Genomic DNA, 26042 nt, shown 5'->3' with positions numbered 1-26042 from the left:
GAAGGACAGTCACGTGAACACTGTTTATTAGATGTGCTCACTGCTCACTGCTCAACTCTTGCATTGTTTTCCGATTCACTTTTTACCCACTGTACCAATCCTTTCACTGAGGTTTGCTTTCAGCGAAACAAAATCAATATCCTTAAGTGTCTCATCATATCTGTGCACACAAGGCTTTTAATTAGACAGACATATTTGATTTTGTGGTTGAGATGGGGGGTTCATTTTTCACTTGCTTGTACCCAGAGGACATGGTGAACGTGATAGGGATGATCCGTTGTTTTGCTTGTTTATTTTAAATGGATAAATTGAGGGCAATGTCAAAAATGTTATTAGACACTGTGGGGAAGAACACATCCCATGTTTACATTGGTTATGTAATGTTAACATTTCTCGCAAGTGCATTCTTCTGCCAAAGAGGACTGAATCTACAGCACTAAAGAGAGAGTCCAATTCCCAAGCAAACGATTTTTATGAACCAGTTCGTTTTAGTGTATCAAAAACATACACCTTCACCAGTGTAGCCCAAATCCTGAATGAATGACTTATATGAAGCAGTTCATTTTACTGAATCAAAAAATACACGGCGCCAGTGTAACTCAATTCCTTAATGAATTACTTTAATAAACCAATTCATTTTAGTGCATCAAAAACATACACCACCACCAGTGTAGCCCAATTCCTGAATGAATTACTTCAACGAACCAATTCGTTTTAGTGATTCAAAAACATGCACCCGTGTATCCCAATTCCTGAATGAATGACTCTTTTAAACCAGTTCATTTTACTGAATCAAAAACATATACGCCACCAGTGTAACCCAATCCCTGAATAAATTACTTTAATGAACCAGTTCATTTTAGTGAATCATAAACATACACCAGTGTAACCCAATTCTGACTCTTTTGAACCAGTTCATTTTACGGAATCAAAAACATACACCGCCACAAGTGTAGTCTAATTCCCGAACAAATGACTCGTAAACTTTGATCACAGTTACCATTATTCAACAAATCTTTACAAGCGAAGTACAGTTATTTCCAGAATCCACACGATCTGGAATTTTCCGTGAGAATGAAATCTCCATGCAGATTTCAAGTTGATTCACATAGATTTGCCGCACGGACAAACAGAAAGCTGCTTGTGTGCGAAAGTTACTTCTATGTGAGTTATACATTACATCACTATCAATTATTTTGATAGTTTTTGATTTTTAATTATTTTTTGGATTCCACTAAGGAATACTTTAGAATCCACATGTCTATTTCAGAAAGAGTGATTTTCAGGGAGGTCACACCTGTAAGTTTCACTCGTCATGTACAAGATATATCTAATGTTGAGTGTGGATGGGCCACTAGGCAAGAGCAGGAGCGACTGTCCTATCTCAGGGAAGATTATCTCTAATTGGGTCGAGCAACAGGGGACGGATGCTGCCGTTTCCAGGGCAACAAACTCCAGAGAGGAATGACTAGCTGCCAATTGAAAGAGTGACAATTGTCAGTATGTACTGTATTTTTGGGAGAATAGGCTTGTGTCAGCAGCTTAAAAGGGTATAACAATCTTTTCATTGATTTATCGTTCACAGAGCGCCCACCTGGCCATGATTGACACGCTGATGATGGCATACACAGTGGAGACGGTGAGTGTGGAGAAGGTGATGGCCTGCATGCAGCAATACTCCACCGATTACCCAGACGGAGATGTGCCCTATGACACGGAGGATGCCGTTACCAGCTGGATGAATAAGGTTTTTTTTTCTATGTCCCAAACTTATTCATAACTGTGCCTGGACGTCATCTTATACAAACCTTTAATATAGACAGAGGATTGTTGCACTTATAACATGGCTTGAATATTTTCTTATTGGCCTGTATCATCTCTGAGGGGATCTTTGAGTGTCGGTGACGGGACATTCCCTTGAAGACCAGCTGTACAGGCAGCCTAAATCAAGACAATACCACAAATGTACACACACATGCTAAACAGACCATGAGCAAACAATGAGGGACTGCAGGGATTTTTAATGTTGAATTACTGTTGCCATAAAAATACAAAATTTGAATATATACAACAAATCAACAAATAATATAATATAATATAATATAATATAATATAATATAATATAATATAATATAATATAATATAAAGTTAATATAGGAATAATATAGGGATTCCCAAACTTTTTGTAAGCTGAACACCTTTATAGTTCACATAAATATTTACTTGAAGGACACTGACATTTTAAGTTACTATTTAATAATTTACATTGTAATATTTTATAATATATAGATTATAGATTATAGAGATTTTAAGTTTATATTTCAATAATTAATTGTAATATATTATAATATAATAATGTAGGGATTACCAAACTTTTTTTTTCAGCTGAACACCTTTATAATATACATAAATATTCACTTAAAGTACCCTGAGATTTTAAGTTAATATTTCAATAATTTGACAATAATGTATTTTAATATAATATAATATAATATAATATAATATAATATAATATAATATAATATAATAATTATTTACTTGAAGTACACTAATATTTTAGGTTAATATTTCAATAATTTAACACATTTATTTTCCGTTTATTATTATTTTTTTACTTGTACAGACTAATATATAGAAGCTCAAAAACCTTGTTTTATTTATTTTCAAGGTGAATGAATACTTAAAGGAAATCATAAGTCAGGAGCAAAGGAGGATGGAGGCGCAGAACGCAGAGCCTGTTGAGAATCCAAAGGTAAGTGTCCTTTGCTAGCTACAAAAACAGCGATGATTCATGCCACTTTCATCCGTAGGAGGAAGATACAAAAAGTGCCAGAGATAAAGATGGATTTTTGTCATAATGAGCACTTGTACGTCTCCGAAATGTGCTTAGAACAACTTTCTGCACTCCAACATCCATCATGCAGTGAAATCTTTATTTTTCATGCCTCAAATACTTAAAAAAAAAAAAAAAAAACGTATTTTCTAAAACTCACATATCCTGATTCACTTTGGGGGGGGGGGGGGGGGGGGCACTCAGTTTCAGTCAATCTCATGTCAATCTTGAGTACCTATAGAGTAGTATTGCATCCTTCATATCTCCGAAACGTCTTTAGTTTTATTATATTTATAAAAGAAATATGGGCTGTACCGAGTCTTTCCGGAAAAAACCGAGCGCCTGGGGGCGTATCGTGTGGGCGGAGCTAAAGAATGACGAGCGCGCAAAACGATGACGTCCTCAAGTTTGGAGAAACCCATGGCTATCGATTCTCAGCTAATAGATATGATCCAGAATCATTCGGAGGCTGAAATAAATTGAACAGGAGAAACAGCAACATCAGGACGTCCGTCTCTGTGGTATGTACTGTATTTAGTGGCCTGTCAACATTTGTGTGTCTTTACTCGCAGTTTATGAGGACATGATTCGGTTTATGGACTATTGTATGCAACCAAACCTTAGCAGTAGCAAGCAAAACGGTTTTGCACGTCAGACTAGTGTAACGTTATACAGAACAACAATGGAGTAACCGTTAGCGCATTTGAATGACGAAGCATGCGATCGTGTCGTTTACTGATGTTTACTCACGTGACGATAGCCAACATCACAGACATTTGAAGCCGTTTTACTCACCGGCTGCTTCCGAAGCAGGACCGAACCTTTATCGCTGGGACCGCTCCGTCAAAAACACACTTCTTTGGTATGATTTGGTAAAGTCCTGACAGCAGTGAACGGTGGAGATCCACTTTGCGACGCGACTGAAGCGATGTTGTGAAGCTTCCCGTCATTTCTGCGTTCAAACCGGTTCAAATGCAGCGCTGCCTTCCCGGAATACTGTGCTGAAGCGCTGAAGTCGCTCGACGTCACCCATAGGAATAAAGTGGAGCGCGGCGCCTGGATCGACTGGATCTGCACCTGAGAGTGTTTATGGCCGTGCATTTCCTCTCTCGCTCTAGTCGCGCGCGTGTGCACCCTACCGGGAGAAGAGCCCGTACGGCCCATACAAGGACCTTCCGTTCTATTAACGTCAAGCCGAGCCATACTCGAAAAAAACTCTCCGAAACTTGTGAATAATTTAAATTCAGTTTTTCATTGCAATATTACACATAAAAAGAATGCAAATGATTTGTGAATGCTTATTACCTAAATATTTGTTGTCAGGTATGTCATCATACCACCATTTAGAGCTGAAACAAAAATAAATATAGAAATATCTGCATTTTTCTGCCTTTTATTGATATTCGCTATACATCTTGTTTAATGTACAAAGTTTTATGTGCCTTGCATATATATATATATATATATATATATATATATATATACAGTCTTGTTCAAAATAATAGCAGTACAATGTGACTAACCAGAATAATCAAGGTTTTTAGTATATTTTTTATTGCTACGTGGCAAACAAGTTACCAGTAGGTTCAGTAGATTCTCAGAAAACAAATGAGACCCAGCATTCATGATATGCACGCTCTTAAGGCTGTGCAATTGGGCAATTAGTTGAAAGGGGTGTGTTCAAAAAAATAGCAGTGTGGCATTCAATCACTGAGGTCATAAATTTTGTGAAGAAACAGGTGTGAATCAGGTGGCCCCTATTTAAGGATGAAGCCAACACTTGTTGAACATGCATTTGAAAGCTGAGGAAAATGGGTCGTTCAAGACATTGTTCAGAAGAACAGCGTACTTTGATTAAAAAGTTGATTAGAGAGGGAAAACCTATAAAGAGGTGCAAAAAAGGATAGGCTGTTCAGCTAAAATGATCTCCAATGCCTTAAAATGGAGAGGAAAACCAGAGAGACGTGGAAGAAAACGGAAGACAACCATCAAAATGGATAGAAGAATAACCAGAATGGCAAAGGCTCAGCCAATGATCACCTCCAGGATGATCAAAGACAGTCTGGAGTTACCTGTAAGTACTGTGACAGTTAGAAGACGTCTGTGTGAAGCTAATCTATTTTCAAGAATCCCCCGCAAAGTCCCTCTGTTAAAAAAAGGCATGTGCAGAAGAGGTTACAATTTGCCAAAGAACACATCAACTGGCCTAAAGAGAAATGGAGGAACATTTTGTGGACTGATGAGAGTAAAATTGTTCTTTTTGGGTCCAAGGGCCACAGGCAGTTTGTGAGACGACCCCCAAACTCTGAATTCAAGCCACAGTACACAGTGAAGACAGTGAAGCATGGAGGTGCAAGCATCATGATATGGGCATGTTTCTCCTACTATGGTGTTGGGCCTATTTATCGCATACCAGGGATCATGGATCAGTTTGCATATGTTAAAATACTTGAAGAGGTCATGTTGCCCTATGCTGAAGAGGACATGCCCTTGAAACGGTTGTTTCAACAAGACAATGACCCAAAACACACTAGTAAACGGGCAAAGTCTTGGTTCCAAACCAACAAAATTAATGTTATGGAGTGGCCAGCCCAATCTCCAGACCTTAATCCAATTGAGAACTTGTGGGGTGATATCAAAAATGCTGTTTCTGAAGCAAAACCAAGAAATGTGAATGGATTGTGCAATGTTGTTAAAGAATCATGGAGTGGAATAACAGCTGAGAGGTGCCACAAGTTGGTTGACTCCATGCCACACAGATGTCAAGCAGTTTTAAAAAACTGTGGTCATACAACTAAATATTAGTTTAGTGATTCACAGGATTGCTAAATCCCAGAAAAAAAAATGTTTGTACAAAATAGTTTTGAGTTTGTACAGTCAAAGGTAGACACTGCTATTTTTTTGAACACACCCCTTTCAACTAATTGCCCAATTGCACAGCCTTAAGAGCGTGCATATCAAGAATGCTGGGTCTTGTTTGTTTTCTGACAATCTACTGAACCTACTGGTAACTTGTTTGCCACATAGCAATAAAAAATATACTAAAAACCTTGATTATTCTGGTTAGTCACATTGTACTGCTATTATTTTGAACAAGACTGTATATATATATATATATATATATATATATACATATATATATATATATATATATACATATATATATATATATATATATATATATATATATATATATATACACACACACACACACACAAACATTATAAAGCAGGAAAAATGTCATGTCAGCACTTTTTTGAGCATAATTATGTAATGAATCTGTTGAATCAGTGTTTTCACCCTGAATTTAATTTCAATAGACTTTAAAAGGCTGTTTAAATTTTATGCAGATTAATTAAAAGTCTGATTTTTACAATATGCGATTTTAAATATTAACACAATACATATATCATAAATATTCAAAAATATTGTCAGAACAATTAACATTAAACAGTCAATCAATCAAATTGCTAAGCATAGGTATTTTAAACCACATAGGTATGTTAGTCTGTTCAGATTCTATATAAAAGCTGCCTCAGATTCTCCTGTAAAAGTGTTTCTTAAGTTGACCTGATTTCACAGGACGTGACGGATATCATCAGCCGTGTTGTCATGTTTTGTAACATGTTGCTGCGTGAGGGTAGTTCTGACTTTGCTGAATCACAGTCCTGCAGCGTGCAGCATCCTGATGTGGATGTTCTGCCAAGCTGATGAAAGAGCAAAATGTTTGCTGATTCATGTTTTAACGCTCTTCATGCCCTGGTGTGGCAGTATATTTGGCGCACACGGCGGGATGACGTCAGTCTTACCTTGTTTTACCTTCTCTCTGAGGGAAAAGTGTGCGCTACGGTTATGTACACTGTGTCCTTGAATAAACCCCTAGACACCGCAAGCCTCCACTAACTTCCCAGCGTTACTTTTGCAGCATTTGTTCCCCATAATTCCATCTTTAATGTCATAATCTGAGTATTCCTAGAATGTATGAGAATGTATGCAGAGTCATCACACGGAACTGTATCAGGCGCCTGACAGTTCGGCACACCCTATCCTGAGGTCGTCTCTGGGCTAGGCATCTGACGCTAATGCGAGCAGTCAGTTCTCAGAGGCGCTGCGCACTAGCATGTGTGTGTTTGAGAGGCAGTGTGGACACAATCAGTGCCGAGGAGGAATGTCAGGCGGTTACACAACACTATAAACATCCTGAAACAGACAGCATGGCATGAAGTGCCCAGACTGACACACAAACACACCAGAGGATTGCAGCTCTGCATACATAATATAATATAATATAATATAATATAATATAATATAATATAATATAATATAATATAATATAATATAATATAATATAATATAATATAATTTAAATAGACTTTCCCCCTTTTTTAAGGTCTCAAACTACACACTTGTTTAAAGACATAATCCGTTGGCAAAAAAATAATCCTGTAACTTTGCAGTCTTTTTTGGGGCATCTTGGGTAAAATCCATTCATATTGTGATTCACAGGGTTTAATGTCTCTCAGATCAGAGAGTATCAGTTTTTCTTTTCTTCAATTTGGACCCCTACAGATATTTTGGCATGCTTTTGAAGATACTGTTTTTTCCCCCACTCTTTTAAGCCTTGAAAAGTTAAGAAAAGCTGAAAACTGTGAAAACTAAGAACATGGCAAGAACCAGTACACTGTGTCCTAACCAGCCGTTACAGCAACAAGAAAAACTTTTTTGGTTCTATCTATCTATCTATCTATCTATCTATCTATCTATCTATCTATCTATCTATCTATCTATCTATCTATCTATCTATCTATCTATCTATCTATCTATCTATCTATCTATCTATCTATCTATCTATCTATCTCTCTATCTGTCTGTCTATCTGTCCGTCCGTCCGTCCGTCCGTCCGTCCGTCCGTCCGTCCGGTTATTTTGTTATTATTTGTGTTGCGAAAAAGTAACCACACCCCTCAAGTTTCAAAAGTTGCATTATTTGTCTTTTAAGTGTTTTCTGGTGATCTTGTTTGTAGTAATGAAGGTCTCATCACACTTAATCTGATATGGGACGTTAACATCTGATTGCGTTAAATAATCTCGGCTTGCTAATGTGACTGCTCTGTCTTCTCTCTTATTCACTTTTTGACTGGCTGAAGTCTCCAACCAAGTGGTATATGAAGCTGGTTCCTGTAAGTGCAATTGTGAAATGCCTTACTTCATCCAGGCTTTTTCCATCTCCTGCATTCATCATGTTTTGGTTGCCATGACGACTCTTTCACATTGTCTTCAGCTTCATTAAAGGGATACTTCACCGCTTTTTCATATCAAACTATGTTATTCCCATAACTAAGACGAGTTGATACATACCTCTTTCGTCTCAGTGCTTGCTCTTAATCGTTCTGACGCGTGGTGACGATCTGATAGCATTTATCTTAGCCCACTAAGCCCAATTCATTCACTATGGTACCAAACAGAGATCAAGTTAAAGGCGACCAAACACCTCCATGTTTTCCCTATTTAAAACAGTTACACTAATAGTTGAACGATCAAGTATGGTGACAATATAAAACGTGGCGCTTTTCTAAGTGAATTAAAAAGGAAAACTATAATGTATGGCGGAATAGCACTTCTAGAGTACTTCGACTCAAAAACTTTTTACTACGCAGAGTCGAAGTAGATTTATGATTAAGATTTATTATAAACATTTTTATTTATGTATTAACTATTCCTGTGACCGTATTTAAATAGGGAAAATGTGGAGGTGTTTGATCGCTTTGCTAGCTTGATCTTTGTTTGGTACCATAGTGAATGAACTGGGCTTAGTGGGATAAATGCTCGTCACCGCGCATCAGAGAGATTAAGTGCACACACTGAGACGAGAGGTATGTATCAACTCCTCTTAGTTAATGGAATAACATAGTTTAATATAAAAAAGCGGTGGAGTATCCCTTTAACCACACCATAAACTTTTGACATAATATTTATATTAGGCTGCATATAAAATAAATGTTATGTTGCCATTAAGGTATTTATTTAATTTAAATGTCACTGCTGATAGTTAAAGTTCCCATCACATGTTGTATTTTCAGTACTTTTCCATACATTAGTAAATTGTTGAATAGGCCATCATAAACTTTCAAATGAAATGTTCAGTGTGTCAGATGTGTTTTACTCAACTGGATCATTTGTTTGTCTTTTCGCTCCAGACACGTTATAGGAAGGAGCAAGTTCTTCCCAAGATGGTTCCCTGGATCCCCCCGGTGGACAACCTCCTGAAGGACAGCACAGATGGCTGTGCCCTCGCCGCCCTGCTGCACTTCTACTGCCCCGCCATCGTCAGCCTCGGAAGTATGTAAACTTGCCAAAACCCTCAACATTACTCTGCACAAAATAATATAAAAGGTTCAGAGGGAGTAGTGTGTGAGAGCTTTTGAAGACAATGTGTAATCAAAATGAGCCCTATTCACTTTATTATTAAATGTACATAGTCTTATTATAAACAGTAAAGATGGGCCCGATATGCACAGTTCAGGTTTAATTGCATATCATGAAAATATATATTTGTGGAAACAAATTTTTAAATATTATACAATAGACAAATGTTTTTATCCTATCATTGCATCAAAAAATACAATAATATTGTGTATTATTTTAATATTATATATTATAAAAGAAAAAATAATAGCCATAATATAAGTATAATATTATTATATTTATAAAAAGTAGTTTTCACGTATAATATTTTAAGCTGTTAGAGCCCAGACAAATTATTTTTAAACATTTCACAGCAAAACCATAGAATTTCTTTTATTTAGAAATATAAAATATTATTTATAGTATAGGAATATTATTATATATAGTATTTACCCACAATATTATATGTAGATTAGTTTTCTTGTTGGCATATATTGTTTTTATATTCTGTTTATTCTACATGTACGCATTATTTACCCCTAAATATTCAGTTACACTTTAAAATGTCACATTGCAATAGTGTTTTAATTTGTTGGCATGCTGTAAATCAATTTCAGCCATTTTACAAATTTCACTAGACTTTTAATTAGTGATTACAATAGTCTACAACTACTCATTTAGAAATCCTAAACTTTTATGTGACTTTAATCATTTTGAATCTTTCCAGTTAATCTAATCACAGTGATGAAGATGACTAGAACTGTTTACTGAGGACTAGAGCCTAGCTGTGAATTCGAATGATGATGGATGCAATTATATTTATCTCCAAAGGCTGAATCACATGACTACCATTTAGACTCCATGATTAATGGGCTTCTCTGTGATTGGTTGAGCCCTTGCAGAATCTGACAAATAGGCCAGATCATCTGTCTCATTCAGTAGTTTCCTATTAGTGTAGCACTTTGAATTGTCTTTGATTTACAGACATTTACCTGAAGGAGACCATGTCACTGGCAGACACTCTGTACAACCTTCAGCTCATCCAGGACTTCTGCAGGGATCACTTGAACCACTGCTGCCACTTCAATCTGGAGGACATGCTTTACGCTCATTCTTCCATCAAAGTAAGCCTTCGGATACAACTTGCGTCCAGATTTGGTTTCAGTTAGGTGCTAAAGTAGAACCTTAAGTTTCCCAAGTTCATTGCTGTTATTTCATTGGTTGATAAGTTACAACTGCGGGGCTAGGTCTGCAAAATTTCTTAGGCCACACTATATGCGGTTGGTGGGATGCTGTTATTTGGAGCCCTTTTAGCAATAGCTTAAGTCCTGCCCATGGGAGTTGGCTTTATTCCTGTTAAAAAGCCAAAAGCACAAGGCTTGCCTTTTAAACGCTGGTGCCCAAACCAGCCTCCCAATAGAAGCAGATTCTCTAAAGACTAGTGCCATTGACTGAAACAACAACAAATTTGCATCAAAAATAACCAGCAGATATTTAAATATATGAAGTAGAGATGCTCATTAAGTAGTTTTCATAAACACTTGTCAGATTCTTTCAAGCGTACTCATCATTAACAGTAAATAAGCTCCTCTCTAGTGCCTTTTGTATATAGTAAGATGCAACAATACAGTTAGACCACGGTTTTAATACACCTCGGTTTTTAACCACGGTTTTTCGGTTCAGTACGGTTTTTTGCTATTCTATTCTTAGGCGACGGGAACAGAAAGAGGTTAAGGAGAAAATGTTTTTATTGCAATTCAATGTCTTTATTTTACTTAAAAGATTTGAAAACCCTTACTTAAACTTAAAAATTTACTTTAAAAAAACCTTGTACACATTCCCAGTGTATTGTATAATATAAAATAAATATATATAAAGATTTACAGTGGCAGCTCAGAGATGTACAGTAGCATTTAAGTATAAAATTGAATGAATACATGTTGGCTAAAATGAAAGCTACATAGTCTTCAATATACAACACAAGCGTTCACTAGGCTGCGCTGCTGTCAATTAAAGCTACACTGTGTAACTTTTTTAGTTTATTCTTAGCTAAAAACACTTAGTTCTTTCAAAAATATATGTGCTCATTAATGTATATTTACTTCTTTCAAGTAATAAAGTATTCTCGTAAGTTTATAATATGCTATTGAAAATACACACGGATGAGGGGTTCGAATGCCGGTCGCCATGTTGCTCCTCCATCTTAAAAGTACATTAGCCAAAGAGGGACATACTCATAAATTCAAGCTTCGCTTTTCGCGTTTTAACACTCGATGGCACCGTGTCGAATGTGAAGACGGGGATTGCCATGTTAAGCTTGGACTAAATCAGCCACCGTAGGAGTTAAAACGAAATCAGAATTGAGAGGAACAGAAACTAATATTCACTGGATTGTCATATACCTTTACACCACTAGATGGGGGAAAATATCACACAGTGTAGCTTTATATTTCATACAGAGAGAAATGGAAATAATTAATTAAAGGCAAAACCAAAATTGCAAAAACGCAATTCACAAGCACGTATTGAACTGTGAATGCCATTACGAACAGTTCAATATTATATTGAGTATTGTGGCATCCCTACTATATAGCTCGCTAACAAAATGTGGATAACTTTCCTGAGGTAAATGCAAAATTAAGTTGTATTGACACATTGTTCACAAGCAGTTTATTGAAAGATTTTCCACGGTTAAAACACTGATTAAGCGTTTACATTTCAGTAAGTTCTGCTGTATCTTTCAACATACCTTCTGATGTTCATGCATGTCTGAGCGATCTGTCGTCACATTTAAAAGCATCAAAATGCCATTTATTGTTTGAATTTCATTATAAAATGGACAGATTTTCTTCACACACAATATCAGCTGCAGTCTGAACAAATTTTCCGCTCCCTTTTGATTGACAGGGTATAATCGTTCCTGATCCTTGACTGTTTTTAAACAATAAGCTAATGGCCGATAGTGGAAATAATTGCTTTTATCGGCTGATAACAATTATTGGCTCTAATAGGAAGCATGGTTTTTTTTAAGCCGTTGTGGCATCTCAACAGCTTTGCTACATCAAGAAGCCTAGACCTCTTTTTTGCTTTTATACTGTACTTTTCTAGATTTTCTTCCTCCTAAAGGGTTAGTTCACCCAAAAATGAAAATTATCTCATGATTTACTCACCTTAAAGTCATCCTAGATGTATATGACATTCTTCTTTCAGACGAATACAATCAGAGTTACATTAAACATGTCCTCTTCCAAGCTGTATAATAGCAGGGAATATTGGGTCACTTCGCTTTAGAAGGCCTTTATTTACCCCCCAGAGCTGCGTGGAATGTGTTTATGATGGACAGATGCACTTTTATGGACTTAAAAAATGACCCAATAGTCACTGCCATTATAACGTTTGGAAGAGCCAGGACATTTTTTAAATATAACTCTGATTGTGTTCGTCTGAAAGAAGAATGTCATATACGACTAGGATGGCTGGAGGGTGAGTAAATCATGGGCTAATGTTCATTTTTGGGTGAACTATCCCTTTAAGATATGAAAATGTTATGTAAAAAATAGAAAAAACTTGTGTTGCAAGCTACATACCATCAAACTGCAGATCTTTACATTCAAACTACTCTCTCAGCTATAAAACAACTCTCTAGACTTTCTTGATGGGATCAGATGCAAAGGAAGTTTTTTCTTTATGAATGTTATGTCAAGATGTCTTTGATCTTGGTCCTCTCTGGTTTGGACTCTGGATTGGATAGAAAGAACATCTGCAGGCAAGATTTTCAGCCATGGATACTGAGAAGCCTTTGGTTCTTTTTTGAAATAAAGATGGATGTACATTTCTGCTGGTAGTGTTGACATCCATAAGATGAAACGGTTGGTTTCAGTGGTTATGGAAAGAGAATGTGGAGATGTAGTTTAAGAATTTATATTAAAGCAGTCACAATGGATTTGGAAACCTGGCCACACTAAACCTTAAAGAGAGAAACTAAAGAGAGAGCAGTGCTACTGGGATCAAAATTCCACCTGGTTTTTGTTTAAACTGTAGTTCCACAAATGGTGAGCAAATTCTCCGACTGTGTTGGGTTTTATTTGCACCCAACAGCCTGTGGTTAGAGGACATGATCAGCATCTGATACAGTGCCAGACTTCGGAGCTGAATCTCAGAGATGTGAGTGGAATTGAGAGCAGGTCACTGAGCTGTAACCTTGACCCAGATTCTATCAGCGTTCTAATCCCAGCTGCTTGCTTTTATTTAAATGTTCAGTGCGGTTCGCACGTGCGTTCGTGTGGTGCTCCTGCAGAAGATGCAGGTTTGAATCTGGAACGTATTGTGACCTGATATAATTCCTTTCTCCTTTATTGCCACTATTCTCTCAAATGTAGAGTAAAAAGTTGTTAAAATCGCAAATTAAATAGATTAACAATTGAACAGAAGTCTGAAGCATATTTATATTTCAAAATTTTCTGTAAATAATTAAATAAATAAAAAATTCTAATTGAATATTTTAATTAGTCACAAAATTAATATTGATATATTTATATTTAATATAACTCAATTGATTGACAGCACTAATAATATAAAAAATCTCCAGTATGTAATAAAACTAAAATTTTCTGTTCCATTCTATTGACATGCTGTTATTAAAGGATTAGTTCACCCAAAAATTTAAATTCTGTCATTACTCATACTTCTGTCATACTTACCCTTATGTCGTTCAACACCCGTAAGATCTCTGTTCATCTTCAGGACACAAATGAAGATATTTTTGTTGAAATCCGATGGCTCAAAGGGCTACAAAGCCCATCTCACTACAGTGGCTCCACAATCATTTTATGAAGAGACGACTCCGATGAGAATAGTTTTTGTGTTCAAAAAACTAAGTAACAATTATATAGTTATGGGACAATTCCAAAACAAAGTTTCAGTACGCTGATTCATGATGTTCGAAACTTTGTTTTGAAATCGTCCCATTACTATATTAATTAGTGATATAAATAAGTGTTTTTTTTGTTTTGTTTTTTGCGCACAAAAACTATTCTCGTCGCTTTGTTAAATTATTGTAGAGCTACTGTAGTGAGATGGGCTTTTAACGACGTCTTTAGTGCCTTTTATGGGTCTTGAGAGAGGAAATGACATTGGTGTCAATGATGGCCTGTCTGAGCCATCCGATTTCAACAAAAATATCTTAATTTGTGTTCCGAAGATGAACAAATGTCTTATATGTGTTGAACGACGTTACGGTAAGTAATTAATGAGAGCATTTTCAGTTTTGGGTGAAATAACCCTTTAAGGAATTGTCATATGTTTCAGGAAGCATGATTCATGATTGTTTTATTATTGTCTTTTAACTATTAATTGTACTAAATTAAAGGGATAGTTCACCCAAAAACTTAAATTCTGTCATCATTTACTCACTCTCCAAACCTGTATTCATTTCTTTGTTCTGCTGTACACAAAGGAAGATATTTCAGGAAAAAATTGTAACCATCAGATCTCAGGCTCCATTGACAACCACAGTCGGGGGAAAAAATACAATGCTAGTCAATGGGGGTCAGATCTGCTTGGTTATAAACATTCTTCCCAATGTCTTCCTTTGTGTACGGCAGAACAAAGAAACAACTTGAGGGTGAGTAAATGACCACAGCATTTGCTACCTTTTAACACTTTGAATTGGTATCCCGAAAGCAACATTTACGTCCCCTAAAATTATAGATAAGCCTTCTAATAATATGTTCACACTTTATGTGTGAATAAGTAGGTAGACAGGCAGATGGGGGAGAGGACGCATGTGCCAAACACCATCTGGTTACAGATACGCGACTGCTCCGCTCTTTTTCAACCACTCCATACAAATGTTTCCAGTGGACCCCTTTATTTATTTCTTTAGTTATTGCCAATAGCACTGGTAGATGAGGTTTAATGACAATGCATAACATTTTTTTTGAGGTTGTATTAGAGAAAATACAAATTTCACTATAGAGTATATTTGAATAATTTGACAATGGGTGGCGTTGTTTTTGTTAATTTGCTAGCAAGTGACATTCATTTTATTATATTATTAAAGGCTGTTGCAAAGATGAACAAATCATGCCTTGGATTATATGATGAATAAATGCTTTAACCAGTTGGTTATATTGAATAGATGTGACTTAGAGTTTTTGTAGCCTTTAAAGAGAGCAAGGACTCTTTGTTGAAAGTCAATTAAAATGCTGAGGTAATGTCTTCTGGGAGTGGCCTCAGATAATTGCTGCTGTTACCCTGTGCCTTTTAACTGCAAGGTACAATTTCTGCTGAGTGGGAATACTGTACCGGAGCGAGGCATTTTTCATCTTGTCAGGTACCCTTTGATAAATTCAAGGTCATGAATTCTGTAGTCTTGGTGTAAAGATGTTGGTCGTAACACAAAAAGATTGTGTTATTAGACCAAGCTAACAAAGCGTTATGTTCTATAATTCCGTAACATTCCTTACATATAAGCTATGCGATTAAAGAAATTGAAAAGGACGTTCTTGTCTCCAGGTGGTGTCTGCACATGCAATAACAGGATTTAGAGAATTGCAGAGACATCTTGTGGGAGAGGAGGATTATTGCATGTACTACATTTAAACAAGCATATTATTTTAGGTGCAAAATGCTTGCACAGATCTCACAGATGTTTGAAATACTCGTTTTTTTGTGTTTGTTTTTTACCAGAATAACTATCTTGTGTTCATGGCTGAGCTCTTCTGGTGGTTTGAGGTGGTTAAGCCACCATTTGTTCAACCTCAGGTGTTAGAAACTGAAGGTAAACTTATCTTATAATCTTGTTATAGAAATATTAGCCAGTGGTCTTTACATTTGTATATTGACATATTTGTCTTGTGATCAATAGCACCAGCTCCTTCACTGAAAAATCTGCCGCCTGTGCCCATTTCAAAAGTCACAAAGAGAAGTTTCATGGAAAGACCTCCTAGTCCAGACAGACCAAGGTATATAAAATATCTTTAATCAAAAAATTCCCCTTCCGTTTTTTTTTTACTTTGTAGCTGTCGAAATTCAAAATAAAATTTCATTAATATTCATCCTAATTTTTTTTTTTTTTAAGTCTCCCCCTCCGACCTCAGCCACAGACTTCAGGCTCAGGTAGAGTTCTTCAATTCTTAAAGTTCTAAATCTAAAAAATGTTTTATGACAGCAAAATATAAGTACTAAATGCCCCCAGTGCTAAAAAAATGATAAATGTGTGTTATACAGGTGAGATCAGGCGATCAACCTCAATGTCATTTGTGGACAGCTTCATGGGTACTTGGCCCAAGGAGAAAAAGTAAGTGCAAATAGAGTTCAAAACTGCATGCCACTGGATTACCTCCTGGGTCACACTTTAGATTGGGGTGCAATTCTCACTATTAACTAAATATTAACTATGAATTTTGCCTCAATAAACTCCTAATTACTGATCATTAATATTTCGTAAGGTAGTTGATTCGTTTAGTTATTGGGTAGGATTAAGGATGTAGAATATGGTCATGCAGAATAAGGCATTAATATGTGCTTTATGAGTACTAATAAACAGTCATTATCCTAGTAATATGAATGTTAATAATCAACTAGTTAATAGTGAGAATTGGACCCTGAACTTAAGTGTTACCTTACCCTGTCTTCTTTCTGCAGGTCTGCTGCTCAGGGTGTGTCCTTTGAAATCCCATTTGATAAAGAGTGCACCAATCAAACACCAGCTGGCCGAGGAATGACTCGGTCTGCCAGCACTGAAGGTTTTGGTTTCAAGATGCCCCACGGGACAAGGGGCATCAAGAGAAATCTCTCCTTTCAGCCTGTCAATGGCAAGAACATGGGCATTGAGGAGGAAGGGTGTCCTGACAGCCAGTCAGGGAATCATAACAGCCGTCTAAATGGCTCAGGGCCACCTAGCATCGAAGAGGCCCTTGAGATCATCCACAACTCAAAGAAACAACCACAGAGCCCCAGGGCCCATGCAGGCGGTGAGGGTTTCTTTCTTCACCTTCAGAATAAAGGTGAACTGAACCCCAAAGCAAAGGATAGTGAGCTAGACTCATCCACCACTGAAGTAGACACTGGCATCCATGTGCGGACAGAGGACATCCAAGAGACTTTAGATGAGGACTCATCTCTGAGGGATTGTACTGTCAGCATGGATCTTGACACAGATCAAGACTTTGAGGCAAAAGCTTGCCATAGCCAAGGCTCTATTAGCCCATGTCCCAGCAGCCTTAGCGCCAAGTCCCCTGCTGGAAGTATTCCAACCCCTGCTTTTACACCTGGGATTAAGATGACCAGCTTTGCTGAGCAGAAATTTCGTAAACTGAATTCAAATGGGGAGGCCAAAGGTGGTGCTTCCCAGGCCATAACACCAGATGGTTCAGATCTTACCATTCCTCATTCTGTCTCCTGGGCCCCTTCGCCTGATATCAGCCCTGCACACCAGCCATCCAAGGACCCAGCCCAGGCCATGGCTGCAGAAATGGTGCAACTGCGCATGAGACTTGAGGAGAAGCGTAGAGCCATTGAAGCCCAGAAGAAGAAAGTGGAGGCGGCCTTTACCCGACACCGTCAAAAGATGGGAAAGAGTGCTTTCCTAAAAGTTGTCAAGAGGAAAGGAGTAGATGGTACCTCACCATCTCAGGAGGACACTCCCAGCTCAGAGGGAAGCAAGACACCAGCGGAGACACCCCAACCTGACAAGTCTCCGCTTAAGTCTGCGGGTGAAGATGGCACATGCGAGGCAGACCTGATGGAATATACACGCTCCATTGAGAAGCTCAATGCTTCCCTGAGCTTCTTGCAGACTGAGATGCAGCGACTAGCCCATCAGCAGGAGGTAATTATGCAGATGCGAGAGCAACAGGCCTGGGTTGTGTCACCAGCTCAACCTTCACCACAAAAGCAGGTGCGGGAGCTCAGAGGAAGTGGGGCACGCTCTTCTGGGTCTCCCTCACCTGCAGATTCCCCCAGAGCTACACACCATTCCCCTACAAACCTTAAGAGGAAGTCTGCTTCTTTTCATTCCAAGACACCAAGGACACCTAGACCCAGTGAGCTAAAGATCACTCCCTTCAACCGAGTCTTGACGGTTCCACAATCAGTGGACAGCATCCCACGTCTGAGAAGGTTCTCCCCTTCTCAGTCCGTGTCCTGTTCGTTTTCTTATTTGGGAAGTGAGAAGAAACCACCATCAGGTGCTGAAACTACAGACAAGGACATTGAACAAGGCCTTGAATCATTGTCTATTGAATGTTCTTCTGGTACTAACACCTACCCAACCAAAGAAACCCAACAGGCAGTAAATGAAGACACAGAAGACTTGAGTGCTGAGGAGCCAGAAGATAACAGAGGGGAGAGCAAAAAGGAGAACAAACTAACAGAAGAAAGGGAAAAATTAAAGAAACCAAAAGATGAGGTTAAGCCAGCAGTGGAATCTAGTGTGTCAGAAGTCTTGTCGCAGATCGTAATGGAGACCGTTATTGTCACTCCCACCGAGCCAGTTGACATTGCCCATCAGACCAACAAAAATTTGATTGAGGTTCCACTGTCTGTTCTCAAGCCCCTGGATGGACAGGCATTAGAAGAGGGAGGCGAAAATGAGACTTATGGGGAGAATCAGGACGATGAGCAGAAAATGTGCCGTGGTTTCTTCTTCAAGGTAGATTTGAATGTCAAAGGTCCCTGTAGATCAGGGTTCCTCAGATCAGATCCTGAAGGGACACTGCCCTGCAGAGTTTAGTTCCAACCCTAACCAGACACACCTGAACAAGCTAGTCAAGGTCTTCAGAATTACTAGTAAATTGCAGGTAAGTGAGTTGTATCATGGTTTGTGCTCAACTCTGCAGGACAGTGGCCCCCCAGGACTGGATTTGAGGAACCCTGTTGTAGATTTAGGAAGCTTGGAAAATAATTCTTCCAATACTACATTATGACTACTTAGTGATGAATGCTAGCAAGCATCACTTTTACTATTACTTACTGTTAGTGATTAAAACATGAGTTTTAAACTAAAGTGTGTCCCTTAAGTGTGAAAATCAGCATGAATTCCATGTTGGTCTTGGCTGGTTTATGCTGGTTAGAGCTGGTATAGTGCTGGTTAAGCTGATGGACCAGCATAGTCATCCTGTTCTCAATTAAAACTGAGCTGGTTTAGCTGGTCCAACAGTACTCCTGCTTCCAATACTGGAGACCAACAAACCAGCAACCAGCATCCCTTGCTGATCCCAGCATGCAAAACATACTGGTGACTAGCAATGCTGGATTTTCACCAGGGGTATCTTCTCCAACACCATTATTAATTATTTCAAATTATGTTCGTTGGGGATATCGCTTTTCTAGACTCTGTGGGTAAAATATGTCATGGGATAGTAAGCAACGACCCAGAGAACCTAAGCAAACACCTAGCAATTTGCTAAAACAAAACAGAACACATCAACCAGCTAACAATGCCCTAGCAACTAAAGCAGAACACTTGTGGTGGCAAGCGCCAGTCATATTTTATAAAAAAAACTTTAAAAAATCATGTTGATTTAGCTGTTAAAGACCATAGTTAGAACCCAAAATACTTTATTACCTTAGCTTTAGTTCAGGAAAAAGCTGCGGTGTGACTAATATCTGAAATGTTCTTAGCGTGTACAGTCGCAGAAGAAGGTTAGCTTGGGACAAATCACTGGAAAGTGCAGCTGTTGGATCTAGGTCAAGAAATGGAGGGAAATAAATCATTTATTTTATGAAGTTAGCATTCTACAGGGAGTCTGAGCAGTGTAGCGTATCAGGTTTATTCAGACTGGCCATATCAGCATCAGTATACTGCCTTCAGATTCCTTGTTCAGATACTTGGTACACCTGAACATAAAAAGACATTATAGAGATTCTTGATGCCAGATCTAATCATGTGTTTATGCTTTTAGGATGACATGAAAGGAGAGGGCAGCATGGCCATGAAACGAGCGGCACTTCTGGAGAAAAGGCTGAGAAGAGAACGGGAGACCCAGCAGAGGAAACAACAGCTGGAGGTGGAGCTTGAGCAAAAGAAAGAGGAGGCCAGGTAAGAGCCAGCCCATCTGTCAATCACAGAAGTCTAAACTTCTTCCCCTCCTTCTTGATTCAAATATCTGTCTCCCTCCGCAGGCTGAAAGCAGAGGAAGACCGCATGAAGAAGGAAGAAGAAAAAGCCCGGCGGGAATTTATCAAGCAGGAGTACCTGAGGAGAAAACAGCTGAAGCTTATGGAGGACATGGACACGCTTGTCAAACCGCGACCTGCGGGGGCCAAGCAGAGGAAACCACGGCCCAAGTCCATCCATAGAGATGTGATGGAGTCCCCCAGGACTCCTGTCAGGGCCACGGCAGGTAAAGGGCGAGCGCCCCCTTCTGGCAAAGTCCTGCACTGTATGCTTTGTGCTACTCTCAGCCTTTCCCTGTCAGCGAACTACATCCCTCTGTATTTCCTTCTAACAAGTACTATAACATTTCACTTGCTCTAAATATCTATTCTCACCAATTTAATCATTTTCTTACTAATGTAACTAATTCTTTCTAAATATTTTGTACTAATTATTTGGACAAATTCTACTGTCTTCTATTTCTTTCGGCTGTTCCCTTCAGGGGTCGCCACAGCGAATCAAGCGAATCCTACTGTACAAGAAAGATTTAAAGTAAATGTTACTGCTCCTTTATGAATACAATATAAATAAGCTTGTTTGTATGTGTTTAAAGAGTTTGAAGGAGTTGGAGAGGCCATTTAGCAACATCATTACAGAGAGCTGTACTGTTATGAGGGTAACACAAAGTTTGTTGGGCTTGCTGTTGTCTTGTGTAACTGTGGGTCCTGTCCCGTATTCTGTTTTGCATCCAGGTTCACGACCTCGTGTTTTTTCAGTGTCCAGCCTGTCTCTGGCGTCTCTTGGAGATAATGACAGTGTCAACTCGGATAAGAAAACACCCAGGTAAGAGGCAGGTTTAAGCAGTCAACTAAATGAGAAAATGTTTATTTTCCTGCAATTGTATATTCTTCTCTAACTTTATTGTACAATACTAACCCAGTATCCTTTGAATTCTCTGTATTTTTCCTTAATATTCTTGAATTTTTGTGGTTCTTAGAAGCAATAGCTTAGCATCTCGCAGTCTTTTCTTCTTTTTGAGCTCTCCTCGTGTGAGAAATAGAAGGTCAGTCTTAGTTGAATAAGACTTTTTATGCATTCATCTTCTGTTCAAGAAGAACATCCTGTTTTGCTATGAGCTTGGCAGCAACACGAGGAATGATCCCCAGTCTTTGAACAGTTCTTTAGCCAATAAAGATGGCTATTATAGCTCACCCATCACTGCTTTTTTTCTTTTATTTTGTCATTATTAAACAAGCATTGGTTTAAGATCACTAACCCTCACACTTGCATTGAATGGCACTGAAACTGCAAAAACTGCACACTTTTGCAAGAGACTTGTTTAGAGGCTTCAATAATGTTATTTAAAAATGTATACACAGTCTTAATGTGCATTTAACATTTTGTTGCTTTCTGAAATACTTCACATTAAATGTATTTTATTTTTGAAGTTTCATTTGATGCTTATGGCAGTAAAATATAAATAAATAAAAAACAATGCTATTTATTATTAAAGGGTTAGTTTACCCAAAATGTCCCCATAAGACCCTTTCATCTTCGGAACACAAATGAAGATATATTTTATGAAATTCGAGAGCTCTCTGACCCCTCAATAGACAGCAATTTAATTACCACTTTCAAGGCCCAGAAAGGTTGTTAAGACATCGTTAAAATCGGCCATGTGACTCCAGTGGTTCAACCTTAATTTATGTAGCGCAGAGAGTATTTTTTTATGCAAAAAACAAGAAAAATGACGACTTAATTTAACAATTTCTTCTACCCTGTGTCAGACTCGCATGCTGTTGTGTAAACAGAGCAGCGCTTTCTAGTTCTACGGCAAAACGACTTGTGCGTATGCGTCGTAGTTCTCACATGGTTCTGGAAGCGCTGCACTGTCTACTCTATGATAACAGCGTAAGAGTCTGACACAGGCTAGTTGAACCACTGGAGTCACATGGATGACTTGGACGATGTTTTTACCTTTCTGGGCCTTGGAGGTGTTAATTACATTGCTCTCTATGGAGGGGTCTGAGAGCTCTCGGATTTCATCAAAAATATCTTCATTTGTGTTCTGAAGATGAACGAAGGTCTTGCAGTTTGGATCGACATGAGGGTCAGTAAATAATGACAGAATTTTCATTTTTTTGTGAACTAACCCTTTAAGAGCTATAATACGGTCACTAAGACTTCACTGCCTGAGTTTGCATGACAGCAGGTTAAGTTAGTAGGTGTATCAGCACTGTTCTTGTTAGAGTTTGCCTGACTCAGTTTATCATGCCATCCCAGTAGGCCTGACTCAGCAGACGGTTGCCTGTCACCGACTCGCTCCAGCAGTCGCAACGGAGAGAAAGACTGGGACAATGGTTCCACCACATCCTCACTGACATCCAACACCGAATACACAGGTTAAAATACTAAAGCTGCAACTCTACCTCCAATCTACCAGAGGGAGCTATGGTCTGTATAATAGTTCTGAGCAAAACTCTACAGCTACAGTTTTTCTTAATGACCAAACATTTGGGCCGCGCTCGAAATCGCATACTCTCTTGCGTAGGTACTTATTTTGAATAAGTCATTGCTTCACGGCCACTAAAAAAGTATGTTCTATACAGTATGAATATGTGTAAAAATTAATGTAATCTGGATGAACTACATTCGACATGTTGGCATTTATCATGTGACCTACCAGCATTAGTTGCGTCGCGTCACCACCATCACAAATCTTCTCTCGTGGCCTCATGGGATCGTAAAGTGTCCATCGTATGCACACTTCAGAATTTGCCAGAAGTAATAGGTCATCCAGGTACTTTTTTCCTACTCTTTTATGAGTACTGTGAATTCAGACATACATGTTTTTTGCCTACTATATAGTAGGAAAGTATGCGATTTCGGAAACAGCTAATTATTAATTGTATTAAACATGCTCAAAACGTCAGGTGATGGCTCTATCTAGAGGACTGGAGGGTCAACAGCAGACTCAGATGGTACAATAAAATATTATATTATATTAAACTATGTCATTACATAACACCCCCTCCATATCTTTGCTGTAGGTCCTAAATTATATAAAGAGCCAAGTGCAAAGTCAAATAAGCATATAATTCAGAATGCTTTGGCGCATTGCTGTTTGGCTGGCAAAGTCAATGAGGGACAGAAAAACAAGATTTTGGAGGTAAGCATGTGTTCATTATTATTATATTTATATTATATTCAAAGTTTATTCATTATATTTATTTGATTTTAAGGAAATGGAGAAATCAGGGGCCAACAACTTCTTGATCCTGTTCCGGGATTCTGGCTGCCAGTTTCGCTCTCTCTACACGTATTGCCCCGACACGGAGGAGATCACCAAGTTGGCCGGCATCGGTCCCAAAACCATCTCACGCAAGATGATCGATGGCCTCTACAAGTACAACTCAGACAGGAAGCAGTTCAGCCAAATTCCAGCCAAGACCATGTCTGCAAATGTCGATGCCATCACGATCCAAAGCCACCTTTGGCAGACCAAAAAACCAGGAACACCGAAGAAAGTAGCGGCGGTAAAATCCTAGTGTTTCCCGACGCCGGATCTACACAATCTCAATGCACTTGTTTGTACATATTCGAGTCCTGCAACACTTTTTACACCCTTCCCGTCGGTTGTCGTCCGGACACAAGTTTGCGAAAATTATGCACAACTGGAATGTAAAACTCTACGGGGTGGCAAATGGATCAAACTCTAACACCCAAGACTGTCCGATTCAAGTTGTTTTACTGCACCGTGTTTTTATTTAAATGTGCCAAAACAATGAAACGTTATCATGGATGACCTGTTATTTTAACTTGGTACACTAAAGCACTGAATGTTCTTAGTTTGTACAGAAATCTCGCACATATGTTGACGTGTGGCCTTTTTTGTCTATATTTCAATCTTGTTTTAATTTGATTTATTTTCTATGACTGTCCTGATATGATTGTACGGCTGCTTATGGAAAGGTTCTCACATGCATAGCTTGTGATTGTTACAGTTTAGTATTGCAAGGGAATCCTGTCATATCTAGTATTCATTAACCAGTGTGCTAATGTGCAGTGAGGAGTATTGTTTTCAGGCCGAACCCACTTTTGATGGGTTTCAACATTATATAATGGCATTGATTCACAGCAGGATTGTGAATTCATCTCATTTCGTTCCTGTGGGTTTATTTGCTTTTTTATATATTGGGGGGGGGGTTGACCGACTGAAGGAAATGTTCAGCATTATGATCTATTTAATCAATATTTATCTGAAAAGGTCTTAAATAAGACTAGGGGTTAAAATCCAAACCTTTCTGTTATATGAGTTTTTTATGGTTGGTGCGATTAAAAAAATCAGGCGGATTATGGTGGATTGAATTGTTTCAACGATATTTCCATAGTTGAAGATATGCTGGAGTAATTACCATTTTCAATACTTTTGTACTGTTATGAATGCTTGTCTCGACTGAAGTATTTCCCTGTCCTGGGTCACGCAGAACTATTAAAAGCAGTTTACCAAATGATATTTTACCAGATTGTTGGAGAAATTTCCATGTTTTGCGACTGAGGGCTTAATCATTTGAATGGTAAATTATTTAAAAATAATACAAAATAATTGTTTTTGACTCGTTGAAGAGGTCAAAACATGCCACATTTTGTACACCTGGAGTCTGTGTGGCATTTTAAGACGTTATGAATATCAGTCTGTTAGCATTCCCCGTAAGGTGCGAGCATATTAGCGAAATTTAGATTATTTAGCAAAAAATGTCCATTGTCAGTGTAGCGATGCATGAAGCACAGCTCACAAAGAAGTCACTTTCAAACCAAGCAGATTTCTGTTGGACAAAGTGGCGAATTTGCGTGAGGAACTCTGCATGGGGAATCTTTGCAAAATTACCAAACGCGCAAAAAACACAATTTCAACAAAGAAAATGTGTCGAACAATGCAGCTAAATGCGACCGCACCTTCAATCGTCTTAAAGGAAAATGTGGCCGTATACGGGTAGAGGCTTTTGTTGCCTGACGAAAAACTATAGCCTTCCTTTTGTTTGAGTAGTAATTGTAAAAAATAAATAAAACAATCATTATTTTTGGTGCTTGCCTCCTGAAACATAAACATGCACACCTGTTCTCACATACAAACATCTATTAAGTAGTTCGAGTGACGTGTCTGTGTTTTGGAATGGAAATAATGCGCACAGCCTTGAATACAAAGTAGCCTGTTAGGACGCCATCTTTAAACCATTAGAAAGGTACTACTGGAAACGGAATTATTATTTGGCCATTTTGGGCCACTAACGAGGGTTATTTAACTGTAAATGAGCACGATAGAAAACTGTACAGTGTGTGTTCTCTGATCTCTCCAGCACGTCTCTCTCTCTTTTATTTTCTTTCAGGCGCTGTGCTGTCATATTGTTCAAAATGACATGTTCTTTCAATTGCATTCAATAAATTTCGCATGGCCTCATTTGCAGCTTGCTGATTATTCTTTGACATTAGCTATATGTATCCATTCATCTGTATTTCATGAACATATTCAATAATTCATACTAAAATTGCAGTAGTGACTAGGGAAAAGTGCACTTTTCAGTACTTGCAGTGCATATTAGAAGTAGTAAGTTCAAGAAAATTGATACAAGACATTATTTTAATAATTTAAGGTTTCTAGTGCCCAAAAATGCCTCTAATTAAAGAATCACTCTTGCATAATTAT

At 38.2% G+C, this 26042-nt stretch overlaps 1 protein-coding gene across 7 annotated transcripts in view; it reads left to right on the top strand.

Moving 5' to 3' along the window:
• Nucleotides 1–24093, top strand: part of camsap2a (calmodulin regulated spectrin-associated protein family, member 2a) — a 46275-nt gene extending 22182 nt beyond the window's left edge. The window contains exons 3-19 of one of the 7 annotated variants that reach the window (XM_067416039.1): nucleotides 1586–1747; nucleotides 2669–2752; nucleotides 7980–8012; nucleotides 9030–9171; nucleotides 10222–10361; nucleotides 15928–16018; nucleotides 16106–16202; nucleotides 16319–16356; nucleotides 16468–16537; nucleotides 16885–18892; nucleotides 20145–20281; nucleotides 20365–20585; nucleotides 21091–21181; nucleotides 21336–21401; nucleotides 22622–22740; nucleotides 23389–23507; nucleotides 23581–24093. In XM_067416039.1, the coding sequence (XP_067272140.1) occupies nucleotides 1586–1747; nucleotides 2669–2752; nucleotides 7980–8012; nucleotides 9030–9171; nucleotides 10222–10361; nucleotides 15928–16018; nucleotides 16106–16202; nucleotides 16319–16356; nucleotides 16468–16537; nucleotides 16885–18892; nucleotides 20145–20281; nucleotides 20365–20585; nucleotides 21091–21181; nucleotides 21336–21401; nucleotides 22622–22740; nucleotides 23389–23507; nucleotides 23581–23886 (3924 nt within the window). In that variant the 3' untranslated portion in view covers nucleotides 23887–24093. The remainder of the gene's footprint in view (nucleotides 1–1585; nucleotides 1748–2668; nucleotides 2753–7979; nucleotides 8013–9029; nucleotides 9172–10221; nucleotides 10362–15927; nucleotides 16019–16105; nucleotides 16203–16318; nucleotides 16357–16467; nucleotides 16538–16884; nucleotides 18893–20144; nucleotides 20282–20364; nucleotides 20586–21090; nucleotides 21182–21335; nucleotides 21402–22621; nucleotides 22741–23388; nucleotides 23508–23580) is intronic. The other 6 variants (XM_067416040.1, XM_067416045.1, XM_067416041.1 and 3 more) reach the window with 6 other exon arrangements.
• The last annotated feature ends 1949 nt before the right edge of the window (nucleotides 24094–26042 follow it).

This window comes from Pseudorasbora parva, chromosome 14 (assembly GCF_024679245.1).
Source record: "Pseudorasbora parva isolate DD20220531a chromosome 14, ASM2467924v1, whole genome shotgun sequence".
Classification (NCBI taxonomy): Eukaryota; Metazoa; Chordata; class Actinopteri; order Cypriniformes; family Gobionidae; genus Pseudorasbora; species Pseudorasbora parva.
This window is presented reverse-complemented; position numbering and strand designations above follow the sequence as displayed.